Source organism: Martes martes (assembly GCF_963455335.1).
Source record: "Martes martes genome assembly, chromosome: 16".
Lineage (NCBI taxonomy): Eukaryota > Metazoa > Chordata > Mammalia > Carnivora > Mustelidae > Martes > Martes martes.
The window spans coordinates 11,668,320-11,682,113 of NC_137904.1; the positions used below are offsets into that span (position 1 = coordinate 11,668,320).

Consider the following 13,794-nt stretch of genomic DNA (forward strand, 5'->3'; position numbering starts at 1 on the left):
CTCTCTGCTCAGTGGGGAGCCTGCTTCCTCCTCTCTCTCTCTGCCTGCCTCTCTGCCTACTTGTGATCTCTGTCAAATAAATAAATAAAAATCTTAAAAAAAAAAAAAAAAGAAAGAAAGAAAGAAAGAGAAAAAGTCCCTGCTGACTCTTCTCGCCTGCTCCCTCAGCACCTTCCCATGGGCGGCGGAACCACAGGGTCTTATTGGCAGGCGACAAAATCCAGCCAGCCTTTCAGTTTCAGGATAAACGCCAATAACGCGACCGCGTCCTTCCCCTCCGTGCCGGGCCTTTTCCCGGTGGTGGGACGGCGCTGCAGCAGTGGCCGCTAAGGGCCCCCTGGCCGGTCCTCCCCAGCCGGCCTCTGATGCAGGCCTGGCTTCTGGCATTTTCAGGAGGAGACGGAGGAATGGCGGCGCTTCCAGGCGGACCTGCAGACGGCGGTGGTGGTGGCCAATGACATCAAGTATGAGGCCCAGCAGGAGCTGCGCGCCGTGAAGCGGAGGCTGCTGGAGGAGGAGGAGAAGAACGCCAGGCTGCAGAAGGAGCTGGGGGACATGCAGAGCCACGGCAGGTCGGTCCCGACAGAGGCCCACGGCTGCGAGTGTGGCGGGCACTCGTTCCGCGCTTGGCCGCTCCCTCACTCACCGTGCATGAGCCCTCGCCGTCTAGAGACGTGGCGCTTCTGTGTCTCTCTGTGCAGAATCTTTCTTTCTTTCCTAAGCTCACCCGACCGCTGCTGCCACCACCACACGACCAGGAGCGGTGCGTGCAGGGCCGGGCCACTGCCATTCTCTGGCCCGAGGCCGTGAGAAAGCCCTTCACTCACATACGTGCAGAAGTTCTAGCCAAGTGGCCTCCTATGCATAAAGAATAGAAGTGGGTCTAGAATGCTCCTTAAATCTCGGTGTTTATTAGTGCAGGGGGCCACACACTTGCCACGGGCCACGGAAACACCTTGCGTGGGTCCCTCTCGTGCTGCGGGCAAGGCTGGACCTCCTCCCCGGGGACTTGCCACCAGCGGAAGGACCCATTCCTCGTGACCCAGGGACACTTTTCTCCCTTGGCAGTGCCGGTGGGCTGCCTCCAAAGCCTTGAAAGAGCCCACTTTATTAAGAAGGATGAGTATGGACAACACCTCCGGCTAACACGTGACTTTGCTTTTCTGTGCCGAGGGAGGGAAATCACATGGTGTGTTGTCCCAGGAAGCTCTTCCTAACGGCGAAGTTTCAGAGGAAGGCATTCTTAAAGTGAGCTCAAAGCCCATTATGATTTGAAATGTAAAGGGTTCACAGACAAGATGACAAACAGTACTTTAGGCCTTCACGAATGCAGCGTTCCCTTTTCCCCGGTCAGGAGTAACTGTCCCTGACCTTGAGATGCTTGGATATTAGGAAATTATTTTGAATTTTCAGATGTCTTTCAGGTATGAAACAGAGTATTTTAAAATCAGATTCGGTAGGTTCCAACTGCTGATTTGTACAGTTGGCTCTTTTTACCTGTTTTCCGGGATCGGGAGGGTTGTTCATTGGCTAGATTTGGGGCCTTTGGGTCTGATGTATTGTTGGGAGTTTCATGACATTAGAAAAAGTAGATTTCTTCTCAGAATTCTGTTTTGATTCTCTTACCAAACTTGCTGCAGTCAGTCCCTCCTCCTTCCTTTGTTTATGAGTTTTCTATAAAACGGACTGTAGGGGCGCCTGGGTGGCTTAGTCACTTAGGGGTTGGACCCTTGATCTCAGCTCGGGTCTTGATCTCAGGGTTGTGAGTTCAAACCCCATGTTGGGCTCCACGCTTAAAACCGGCTGTAGAGAAGGATTCAGATAAGATGTGTGTAGCTGGCTCCAATATTTCACTCTTGAATCAAGATCATTATTTTATAGTCACACCTACACCCTCTGGCCACCAAAGCCTGTGAATTTTAAGTTAAAGAGGAAGGAGAATCAAAAGACTAGAATTGAGAGGGCCCCTTGTTGAAGTGAGATGAGGTCCCCTCGTTTGCTTTTGTGCTTCTGTGTAATTTGTCCACTTGTCTTGCTTTTATGATGTGTGTCTTTGGAAGAGGAACCAGATCATAACTTATACCGCTTCCTGCCTCGGTTATTGTAAAGATAAATGGTCAAAGACAAGCTCCGAATTCCTGTAGTTATTGTACAAGCTGCTGCATTTCTTACCTTGACTCTAAAGATACAGGCCAGATCATACAACTTGAACTCTGATACTGTAGGAAATCTGCACAAACCTTGACAATTTAGTGTCCATATAAGATAATTCGCATCTTCAAACATAGGGTCCCTTTATTATTTTCTTATAAACATAGTATATTTCTCTTACGATTTTCTGGTGATTTGCAAACCTCCTCCCCAAATGCAGCGGGTTAATCCCTTATCACAACATATTTCAAAATCGTAGGGCTGACACCAGCCCAGCACGTGGCCTACTATTGAAACCCGACAGGCATCAGTGTCTTTGGGGCCCGTCGTTGTGTTGGGCAGGGTTTCACACAGCAGCCGGACCCCGTTTCCTCCCTGATTCCGCAGACTGCCCTCTCAAAAGAGTTGACTCTGAAAGTTACTTGCTGCTGGCTCAACCACTTCCCGAACCTGCCCCATGGGCAAGACTTGCAACCAGCTCACGCCCTCAAAGGCCCTGAAGTGACATAGAGTTTCCATCCTGGCTGAACGGGTTCTCAACTGAAACTCGATTTGACTTTGATAGTCGCGTCCTGAGAACTCAAAAGGCATTCTTGGTTCAGCCACAGCCACAGAACTTGCAGAAAATTCCCTGATGGGGTCCTCCAAGTACAACCAAGAGCAGGTAAGAACGTTTGAAAAAGAACCTTGATCCTAACGTGGGATTAGCCGATTTGCATTCGCACTTTGGAAATACAGGCATTTGAGGGGATGTAGTCAGGCTCGTAGGTGGGCAAGCGACAGGGATCGGCGTGAATACCGGTTAGCCTTTGTTACCGAGACCTCAGCAGCTAAAACAGTGTGGAACATTATTTAACCTAGGATTTTAGAAAATTCTAGAAAAAAAAAATTAGCACATTAGCAGTCTTCATCCTGTTACGTTTTCAAAAGGATTTTTGTTTTGGAGGCAGAATTACCGATGTGAAGAGTAGATGGGGAGACGAGGCTCTAGTCTTGTCTTTGCCACCAGCTGGCAAGAATTCCTTCCCAGACGTAGCTGCTCCCTCCCTCAAATGAGGAGACAGGGTGGGTCATGATTGAAGACCCCGGAAGCTCCTCTGTTCCCTGGGACTAGTTGCTCAGCTGACCTTTCTCTGATGGGGGCATCAGGAACTCACATGCCCCCGTACCGTCTACCCGGTGCAGTCCTTGGAACCTCCCGGACACTGTGGCATCTCCACGTTTTAGCTGGGCCACGGACCTCCTCTTTCTCTTCCAGAAATTTGAACAAGCCAGTGTAGCTATCATGGACCTGGAAGTGATCTGTTTTGCTGGACACTTACAAATTAATGGCTGAAAGGATAATGAATAATTTTTTCAACTCTGGCTTCTTCCATTCTTGAGCCATTAAGAGCAAGCCATTACAATTCAAACTTCCACCGAAATTAAAACATCAAGCCTTTTTCCAGGAAAGTTTCCAGGGAAGTTGAGAGCCGGGGGCTCGCCTCCAGATACAGAGAACACGCACACTCAGCTCCCCTCAGTATCTTGATGGGCCACATGAAGGACATTGTTGACCTGCAGTGCATGACACAGGCTTCTCGAAAGTAACAGGGGAAGACCGATACGCATTTTCTCTCTCATTCTGAAACACTAAAGACAGTTATTTTTAGGGTGACTTACTTGATTTTTACCGCTCATCCTATGACACCATAAACATCCACGGAAAACATCTTAAAAGAAAGAGATGGTTAAAAAAACACTAAACATCGGTGCATAATTAACAGTAGGAGCTTCTAAGCAGAAGGTCTGAGATTCAGAATGTGTCTAGCTTTTCCCACTGGTTCCTGTATGGTCACCTCTGAAGCGAGCAGCATGGTGGCCCATCCCTGCCAGACTCTTCTGAAATCGGCTCTAACTCTGTGTGCACAAATGTATCCTGCCCTAATGTCGGTCGCCTGCCTGTGCCACTCTCTGTGTCCTTACCGCTGCCGTGTGTCACAGCTACGGGCTGGGGGTTCTGGAGCTGTCACTGAAATGCCGAGTGTGGGAGCTGGCGGTGTAGGTTCTCAGGGTCACTGAGATACCCCTTCCAGCTCTCTTCTTGCAGATGCTTTCGTACAACATCCCTAGCCCTGCCGGAAGGGGACCAGTCCTCGTGGGGGTTCCTAACCTGAGCCCCAGGGGCCCCTGACACTTTCACCCTCAATGTGGAAGCTGGCCCTCTGGGCTCCCAGCACAGCCCTTTGACGCCTTCTGTTTTCATAGCTGGCATCCGCGTCGCTGGCATTGGACACAGAGCCCGGAATCGCAATGAGCTGTGTCCACAACCCTGCTCCCCACCCTCACAGACTTGCTTTGAAAAGCGTGGACATGAGCTTCCCCTAGGCCTTTAGGACTGATATGCCTCAATACTGAAAGAAATCCTTTTTTCTGTTTTTTTGGCCTTGACTCTAGGATAGCAGAGGGAAGCTCGAGCCTCTCTCTAAATTACAGAGAAGCCTGGTTTTGTGCACCCTGGCCGTCTCCACTTCCCCAGTGCAGTCGTCTGTCAGAGAAGGTCTAGGGAGAGGGGCCCAGCAGTGGTGTCTTGAAGTCCTTGGCATGTTCTCTGTCTAAAGACCTTTGACTTCCAAAAAAAATTCAGAGGAGTAGGAATTAAAACATGCTGGTCCTGTTCTAGATATTAGCTGTTCCCCGTGGGTCAGTGGCCACTGTTAATTCTTCTGTTTGTAGCCTGAGATCGTGTTGCCTCAAGTAACTCCTTTACCAGCCTCTCCCCCTCCATTTCTGTTTCCACAGCTCCATGGTCTCTGTCAGCTAGCAGAGCATTTGCTGGAAGAAAGACAGCCCAGCCCTTGCCATGATGGGAAGCTACAGCCATTTCTATATGAAGGGGGGAATAATGTGGGAGAGAAATTACCTCTTTACAAAGAGCCAGATTGTCGCCTTGTAACAGCCACTGTTTCACGACAGAGTCATGGTGGTCAAGTCTCTTTCCCTTTTTTTCTACATTTTGGAATCAACTCATTGCACGATCAAAGATGATCCTTCCCTCTTTTTATCCCCACTTCCTTCTTTTTCTCAGAAGATTCGGCAGTCTTTTGTTTGGAGCATAGATGAAGTTGTTCTTGCAAAAGACAAAGTACAAGCATGGTGTGAAACTCACTTTTTTGTACGCAGCTAGGGTGTGCAGCGCGCTGGTGAATGCGGCCCGTGCCTGTGTCTTACTTTTTGGAATTTATTTCTGTGCTTCCTCTTGAACATGGTACCTGATAATCTTGGCATTAACACTACTTACGGCAAACCAGGAAGCCGTCTGTGTCCCGTTTCGTTCTGAAGAAGCTAGCGGGTTCTGCTTCCCTTCTATCAAGTCCCGAACGAGCCCTTTCCAGCTGGGGTCTGACTTCGTTACCTCATCCGAAACAAGCCATCACTAAGTCAGGGTTGGATTTCCAGAATCTCCACTGGGCTCAACGCAAACCGGTGTTTGGCTGACCAAAAAGGATGTAGTCGAGCCAGTTTATTTATGTTGTGGCCGTGCCCTTGGGAATCGGACTAAAAATTAAGGAACAACTACAACCAGCGCCTCAGGAATAAAACTTAACCCGGAAACTGAAAGACTTTGAATCTGGAAGTGGATGACTCAGAGTGGTCCAGAGTTCAGAGTGGGATGTTGAACTTGGGAAGTTCAGAGTGTCGAGATCTGCACCTAATTCAGCGGCCCCATGAGGCCGCGGCTCTCCAGGAGCAACCGTGCCCTCCAGACGGTGGCAGGTCTTCGCTACGTGTCCCCAGGATGGGACAGGAGCTCTTGTCTGATGCCAGGGTGTGAGGAACAGGAAAGCTCTTTAACGCAGGAGGACAGTTGGGCATGTCCAGCTGGAGAGCCCAGAATCCCTAGAAAAATTTCGCCTGATGGTAGAAGAGAGGAGGTTGGTGCCTCTTCCATGAAAATGGCTTCAATGCTCGCTGGCACCGTCCAGTACACCTGCTGGGAGCTCTTTACCTCAGACTGAGATTTTCTTGGAATGATCCCACATTCACTTGCCAGGTGTTTGCAAACGTAAACAAAAGGAAAATCGCCTCCACTTCAGATACACAGCTGTGCTGTCATTGAGTATCCCGATCTGTCTGTATTCTGGGTACCGTTAAATATTTTTATACGTCGGCATTCATGAAGTGCTAAATAAATACGTTATTATTCGGAAGAGTCTGTTGCCTGGTTTGTCATCGCTGGCCACGTGTGTGCGGGGCCTTCATGTCCGTCTGTCCTGGGGTTTCTAGCACAGGTCGTTCCAGAACTCGAAAGCCATGTCCTGTAGCTAGAATCTGAGCCAGAAGCAAGCCGGACTTCTGATACGAGTTGTAGACAGGAGGCTGATTTTAAATATGAATGTAATTTTTTAAAAATGATTTCGGTCTTGGAACAAAAGAGCAAGGAGCAAAGATAACTAATTTTGCATAAATTGTTGAAGCCAAATGCCAGGGTTTCCCAAACAATCCAGTGTGGAATTTGAGGTCCTGGCTTATCTTGTCGAACTGTAAAAATAAATAGGTCACTCGCTGATTTGATGTATTGGGTTTCTTCTTACTTATGAATGTTTAGGTGTCCTGGTAACAAAACAGAGGTGTTTCATGAAAAATACTCATCTTTTCCCTCTCCAGTACTCACTCTATAAGGTAATCAGTGTTCACGGTGTGTCTGTTTTTCCTTTCCTCCTCCTCTACTCATATGAAATCAGAGGGTTCATTTTTACATTTTTTTATAAAATTTATGAACTATATTAACAGTGTATCATGGGCATCCTTCCAATTCGATATTTATGAGTTTAATTCATTTAATTCATTTTTTAATTATTTTATTTTCTTGTAAATAGGTTCTGTGCCCTGTAGAGCCCAATGCAGGGCCTGAACTCACAACTCTGAGGTCAAGACCCCCACCCCAAGATCAAGAGTCAGACGCTTACTAACTGAGCCCCTCAAAGTGCCCCAAATTTAACTCAATTTAATAGCTGTGTGGTGTTCTAGAGGATGGATGTGCCATAGAATATTGAAATATTGTCATATTTCGTGAACATCAAGGTTATATTTTCTAGATTTTTTTTCTCTCTCAATAATGGCATAATAGCAGTCCTTACCCACATAGCATCATAGATCTGTTTTTATTTTTCATAGGGTGGGTTCCTAAAAGTAGGATCACTACTTTGGAGGATATGCAGTTTTGATTCTAATAGATTTACCAGGTTACTTATCTAAGACTTGGGACATTTTACTTTTTGATGAAAGTGCCTATTTATACACAGCCTTAGCTTAATTTTGCCAATAGAATAAGCAAAAAATTTGCTTCAAATTTGCATTTTCCCAGGGAAATTTTATATGTTAATCATTTTACTTTTCCTCTTTTGAGAATTGCTTGTTTAGCACTTTTGCTTATTTTTTCACGGACTAATTTTTTCCTCTTCTCCATTTGTAAGTCACATCTTATCAGGGATGTGTATTTACCCAGTACATTATGGGTCTTATGGCTTTACCATCATTCTCATGGAAAAATTTATATTGTAACGCAGTCCGTTGTATTTTCCTTTGCTGTGTCTGGGGTATTTTTTGTTTAATTTTTCCCTCCCCTCCCCTTGCAGAAGTAGGCTATCACCTTTTTCTCTATCTGTGTCTTTATCTGTTTCTCTGTCTGATGTTTCATTTGCCTTTCTTTGTTCAGTCCGATATGAGGGGTGGGTCTTCTCCCGGATGGACAGCCAGCACCCTGTGTGGTCAAAGCCATCCCGTCCCACTGAATCGAAATCCCACCTTTACCTTATTTATTTCCTCCGTATTCAAAGAGACTTTCCCAGTATGCCCTCCTTTCTTTTTCTCTTGAGCCCGTTCTGCTTTAAAATATTTTATTGGGATTATTAGGTTGCTAATACCACTTTTCAGACTCAGCCTTTCATTGCAAACCGTCATCTTTTGTATATTTTCCTCTGTTCTTGAATTTTATTGTATTCTCCAGGCAGATGCTATCAAGCGTATAATTCTATTTCCTGTCATAAATATAAACGTCCTTTGAGTGCGATTATTCTCTTCATTTTATATCATGGAATTTATGGAATATATTCGTAGGTCAGGGCACGTCTTGGAGTGGAGCAGATAATTGTCCATCCCTTATTCTCACTTAAATGGGTGAGAGTATCAGGCCCTGACGTTTGCTCAGGATCTGTGTCTGTACGTTCTGCTTAGATCCGTGCCCTCTTCTGCTGACTGTTACTAAAATCTTAAACCAGAAGGGAGGCTCTCTAAGGTAAATTTATGTTACATATCGGAGACACAGGAGATCGAATAGAATACAGAGGAAGAATGGGTTCCTAGTGGGTGAAATTGATCTGTGTCCAATTCCTTCCTGGAGAAACTGACATGTGGGAGCCAGCAGTCTGGGCCTTGTTTTGCCTGGTCATTGTCCATTTTAGGGATGTACTATGGCTCTTCCTAATTTACCCCTCTTTGCCACTGTCCTTTTACCTGGGATGCTTGTGTTCCAAACCTTGTTTGTTTTTATGTTATCTGTATGCTTATACTGAAATTCAAAAATGAAGTTCCAAAAAACACGGATGCCCAAGAGACAAAAGACTTAACTTTTAATTTCTGTCTCACTCTAGACCTACAGACTTCTTTTAGATTCGTTTCATGAATAAAAGTAAAAAATATTTTGGAAAAAAAATTGTGTTCCAGGAAGGGCATAGAATGAGCAAGGGTACAGAGACAGGACCTACAAGGAACAGAATTTCAGGTAGCTAGACTTGGAGTCTGAAAGTGAGGTGGGTGGAGGGGAGTCCTAGGGGTGAAGTCTGTCCAGCCCTGGGAAGGGTCTGGAGCTGGGCTTTTACTCAGTTTTTCAGGAAAGAGCCCTTGCAGACACATGATCAACATGACCGATCTTCCTTATGGATACCGATCGGCCAGTTGGGAAGGTAGCAGTGGTGTAGTATGGCATTCCCCAGAGGTAGTTAACTTTTGACTGCTTTGAGTTATGTACAAGAGCTCACACATTCTTGGATCCAAATAGACACAACCGCCAGGTGTCCTGTATGGTGAGGTAGGTGTGTGGAAAACCAACACCACTTGAAAACCATTCTGTGACCAAACAAGGAGACCAGTGAATTGGAGAGATTTGATAACATTTTTTAAATAAAAGGTAATTACAGACACATGTGCATATATGTTTAAATTATAACAACAGATAAGGTAAACCAGCTGTGAGCGTATGACATGGTCCTTGGGTCCAACGGTCTGTCATTCTCAGGTATGGGCTGCTACTTCCTAGGAGTAGATTATTGGATAAAAATAAGAACAATGAAATAAATATTGATAGTATTTTTAATAACATATGTTAAATCATTTTTAAGAACAAATACCATCAGTATTGTTATTTTTTTAGATAGGCCTGGTACGCCTTCCAGGACACCCATGCCTTACAGAAAATTTGAGAAAGGCCATGGTCAGACAGAGCTAGAGTTGCCGCCCAGATTCACTGTTTATAATCCAGGAGACCTTGTCAAGTTTTTCATCTAAAATAAGGGATAATTGAGGCGCCTGGGTGGCTCAGTGGGTTAATGCCTCTGCCTTCGGCTCAGGTCATGATCTTAGGGTCCTGATATCGAGCCCTGCATCGGGCTCTCTGCTCTGCAGGGAGCCTGCTTCCTCCTCTCTCTCTGCCTGCCTCTCTGCCTACTTGTGATTTCTGTCTGTCAAATAAATAAATAAATAAATAAAATCTTAAAATAAGGGATAATAACAAAGGTGAGATTTTTTTTTAAATTAAATTAGATACTGTTTTAAAGACACATGGTACTTACAGTGGAGTTATACACACATTTTTTGGCGTGAAAATTATCCATTATTATCACAGTTTTACATTCTGGGAGCAGATGGAAACGTGCCTTACTTTTGGTGTTTTCAACACAGTGCCTAAGCACAGGGCGGCTGTGTCATCTGAGATGCCCCTGGGGAAAGAGGGCCTTGCTCAGTGCTTTAGGGAAACCGAATGCACTAGGCTTATGAAGGGTGGTAGGTTTGTATACGGTTGTACCTTCAAAACCATGTAAACTGTCCTCCTGGGTGATTCAGGGGAGTTTCAAGGGTCACTTTGACTTTCCGTATGTGTGATTTTTGTTTTCCAGATAGACCTTCGAATCTAACATCTGTCTTTAGGAGTGGTAGTTCGCACAGGACAAATCCTTAACCAGTAGTGGTACCTTGAAGCTTTTCCTGTATTTAATGAGTTTGCTGCAGTACACCTGGCTATATGCTTACACATTTCTTAATATCCTTTGTAGAATACAGAGGCTTATTCTTCCTTGGAACAGAGAAAATGGAATACTTCATTTCTTGCCAGAGTTGTTACTGGTTGATCCCAGACAACCCTAAGACAGGCTAGTGTGAAGGAGTTTCAGATCTAGTTATGATGGAAGTACTGTACAAAATAAAACCAATAGCTCCTCTCTATGGTTCTTCAATGCAGGCTTTGTTTTGTGAATCCCCTTACCCGCCCCGCACACACACACACGCTTGCACACACACGCACGCGCGCATCCCTGTTACAACATGGAGGGTGTTTGGTTCAACAGCTTCTCTGATCTGAAACAGCTTGCAGAGTTTTCTCATACTGACTCTTCCTGTTCTGGCCAAGCGGACCGATCAGTTGAAACATGGTCTTTGAGTATCTGAAGGCAGGAGGACTGGGAATTGGTTCTTGTCTCCTTGCTGGGTTCTTAACAGAATCCAAAGACTCTTGTTTCTCATTTGATGTATTGAATCACAGAGAAACTTGGGTAATTGACGGAAACGCTTGAGTGGATGTAGAATCCTTTTCATTAAATTTTCAAGGAATGAGATGAAAATGAATTTTTAGACAAGATCTCCCTTCGAAGGATGCCCTGGGTTTCTGAAAGCCCTCGGTAGCTGGTCCTTTAAATGGGTGAAGGTGGCCCACTTTGTTCCCAACTTTACTTGGAATGGCCGGTTCGGAAACTAGAGTTTTGTTTTGTTTTGCTTTGTTTTTCCTGCTTGTACCTAACCTGATTTCATTCTCTTTCTGCATCTTCCACACCTGATTTTACATTGCATAACACACCGGGGGAAATACCAAAAAACCCAACTCATTCAATTAAAAAAATTCTTTTTCAAACCCGGCCCCCTACCCGTTTCTGAAATTCCTGATATTTTCTTTCAAAGAAGTCATCAGTGTCTTGGTTGTTTGTTTGTTTGTTTGTTTTTTCATTCCAAAGAAGGGACTGCGGAGACAAAAGTGTGTTTTAAGTTCTGCTTCACTTAAACGTTTTCTGTTCACGTTGATCACAGAGCAACGGAAGCTTCGAGAATTAAGGGCAAGTAAATCCAGCCACCGAAGCTTATGAGAACTCATTCCAAAAAAATAGTAAATAAATATTTTAAACTTCCATTGACCTTATTAAAACACACAGCCAGAAATACTCTGAGCCATTCTCATAAATTAGTCATCTTCTTGCAAAACAGCTGGTGGCAGTTTGCTGTAATAAAAGAGCAGAAATCAGAAGACTGGGAGATCCTGCCTTGGCTCATTCACAGGGAGATTAAATGACATGCTAACATGTCCCGGATGGGGAGGCCATGCATGAGAGGACTGAACCAGATGATTGGTCGAAGTTAGAATCCATAGGAAGAGCTTACCGGGAATGTTTGGGTGAGACTAGAAGCTTCGCCTCCTGCAGCGCTGCAGGGTTTGCTAAAGGACTGGTAGGGTTTCCTCTCCGAGGACAGATGATGTCTGAGTCGGGATTCTGTTGCACAGAGCGGACCACTGTCTACTTGACCTAAACAGAAGGGCCTTAGATAGCTTGCAGGGTTGTTGGGAGGGCTGGAGAAGCAGACTCTAGGCTGAGTTTCCGGGAACAACTCCCAAAGCCTCAGCACAGAACTGGGTTATCAGCGGGAGGTGGGGAGGGAGCCTTTTAGCTGGAAAGCTACCCTTTCCGTTACCAACAGGAAATGACCTACGCCCTGCCTCCCTGCCCCTGATTCGTCCGATCCAGGTCTCGTCCTCGTCTTTGTGATGGGTAGAATCTAAATCCGAGCTCCTAGGTACAGGGGAGTCCTGAGAGGACACCTTTCCAACCTCTGTGTGCCAAATGGGGGTTGGAATATAGCTTCAGAGAAGACAATCTGTTATATCCACCTTGGACGATATAGCTAAATATGTATAACAAATAACATTATAATGCATGTGTGTGTATGTATATATATGTATGTATGTGTGTGTGTGTATATATATATATATATATATATATATATATACACGTATATATACTTACAATATGCAGAGTAGAAGTACAATCTTTTTTTTAGAACTAATGTATGTCAAGGGGCGCCTGGGTGTCTCAGTGGGTTAAGCCTCTGCCTTCGGCTCAGGTCATGATCTCAGGGTCCTGGGATTGAGCCCTGCGTGGGGCTCTCTGCTCAGTGGGGAGCCTGCTTCCCCCAGCCCGCCTGCCTCTCTGCCTACTTGTGATCTCTGTCTGTCAAATAAATAAATAAAATCTTAAAAATGTAGAATTAATGTCAAGTCACTCTGCCTCTAAAAATAACTATTTCTGGCCATTCCCAAGAAAACGTCTCTGATGAAAATTGAGAGCAAGCCCTATATTATTTCCTGAAGAGGGATTCAAAATTGGGGCTCCTCTTTCCAGATTTGGGTCTGTCATTATCTGTGTCCCCCACACCCCGCCCCCCATGGGAACCCTCCGCCTTCTCAATCGGATATGCTCTTTACCGTGCAGACCCGTGAACGAAGAGTCGGAGCCGCCCGGGGTTGAGGCTCCCGGCCGCTGGCATGGCGTCTACGTGAGCAGGACGTCTCCGACGCCATCGGAATCTGTGACCACCGTTAAGTCCCTCATCAAGTCGTTCGACTTGGGACGGCCAGGTATTTCATCATTTCGTCTCATGAGCAGAACTCCCATGCAGACCATGGCCCCGCGTATCAAGCCTGTCTCTACTCCAACACTGGCCCCGAGGGGATACAACCACAGGGGCTCTGTCTAGATCATTCCACGCAGAGCCACCGTATCCCAGACACTTGCCGCAGCCTGGCGGACGCTCCAGGAAGACGACAGTGAGGAGTCTGGCTCACGTGTAACAAAACCTCCTTTCTCTCCACCTCCACCTTTCTCTCCTTCTCTCCACCTCTCCAGACTTGCCACCTTCCTTTTCTGCCTCTGTGTCCATTAAACTCAGGTCACGACCACTTCCCTCTTAGCTGGGCCAACAAGAGGCTTCATTTCCTAGGAAACAAGGTGTTGAGTCTGTGCAGTTGGCTGTCTGGCTGGACCCCTGGCCTTCCTCGCCTCCCCTCTTAGACTTTTCTCTGTCTGGTCTTGTGTGTGACCACCCGTGCTGACCTCTCATTCCTGATCTTGATACATTCCCAGCTTTTTCTAGAAACATCTCTCTAGCTCTCTGGTTCACCTTTCTTCATTGTTAACTGTATACATGAGAAAAATGCACATCCATACACACAAAAATATAGTAAATAAAGGAAATGGAATACACATCTGTCCAAAATAGCAGTGTATTTCTTCTCTCGACCACAGCAGTTACGCCTGTCGTGTAGAGAGACTGGAGTCATAGCTAATG

At 45.7% G+C, this 13,794-nt stretch overlaps 1 protein-coding gene across 1 annotated transcript in view; it reads left to right on the forward strand.

Annotated features, from left to right (window-relative positions):
• Nucleotides 1-13,794, forward strand: part of SPECC1 (sperm antigen with calponin homology and coiled-coil domains 1) — a gene marked incomplete at its 5' end in the record, with an annotated part of 201,217 nt that overhangs the window by 112,422 nt on the left and 75,001 nt on the right. Inside the window, 2 exons of the mRNA XM_080826605.1 lie at nt 394-602; nt 12,939-13,084. Coding sequence (XP_080682731.1) covers nt 394-602; nt 12,939-13,084 — 355 coding nt within the window. The remainder of the gene's footprint in view (nt 1-393; nt 603-12,938; nt 13,085-13,794) is intronic.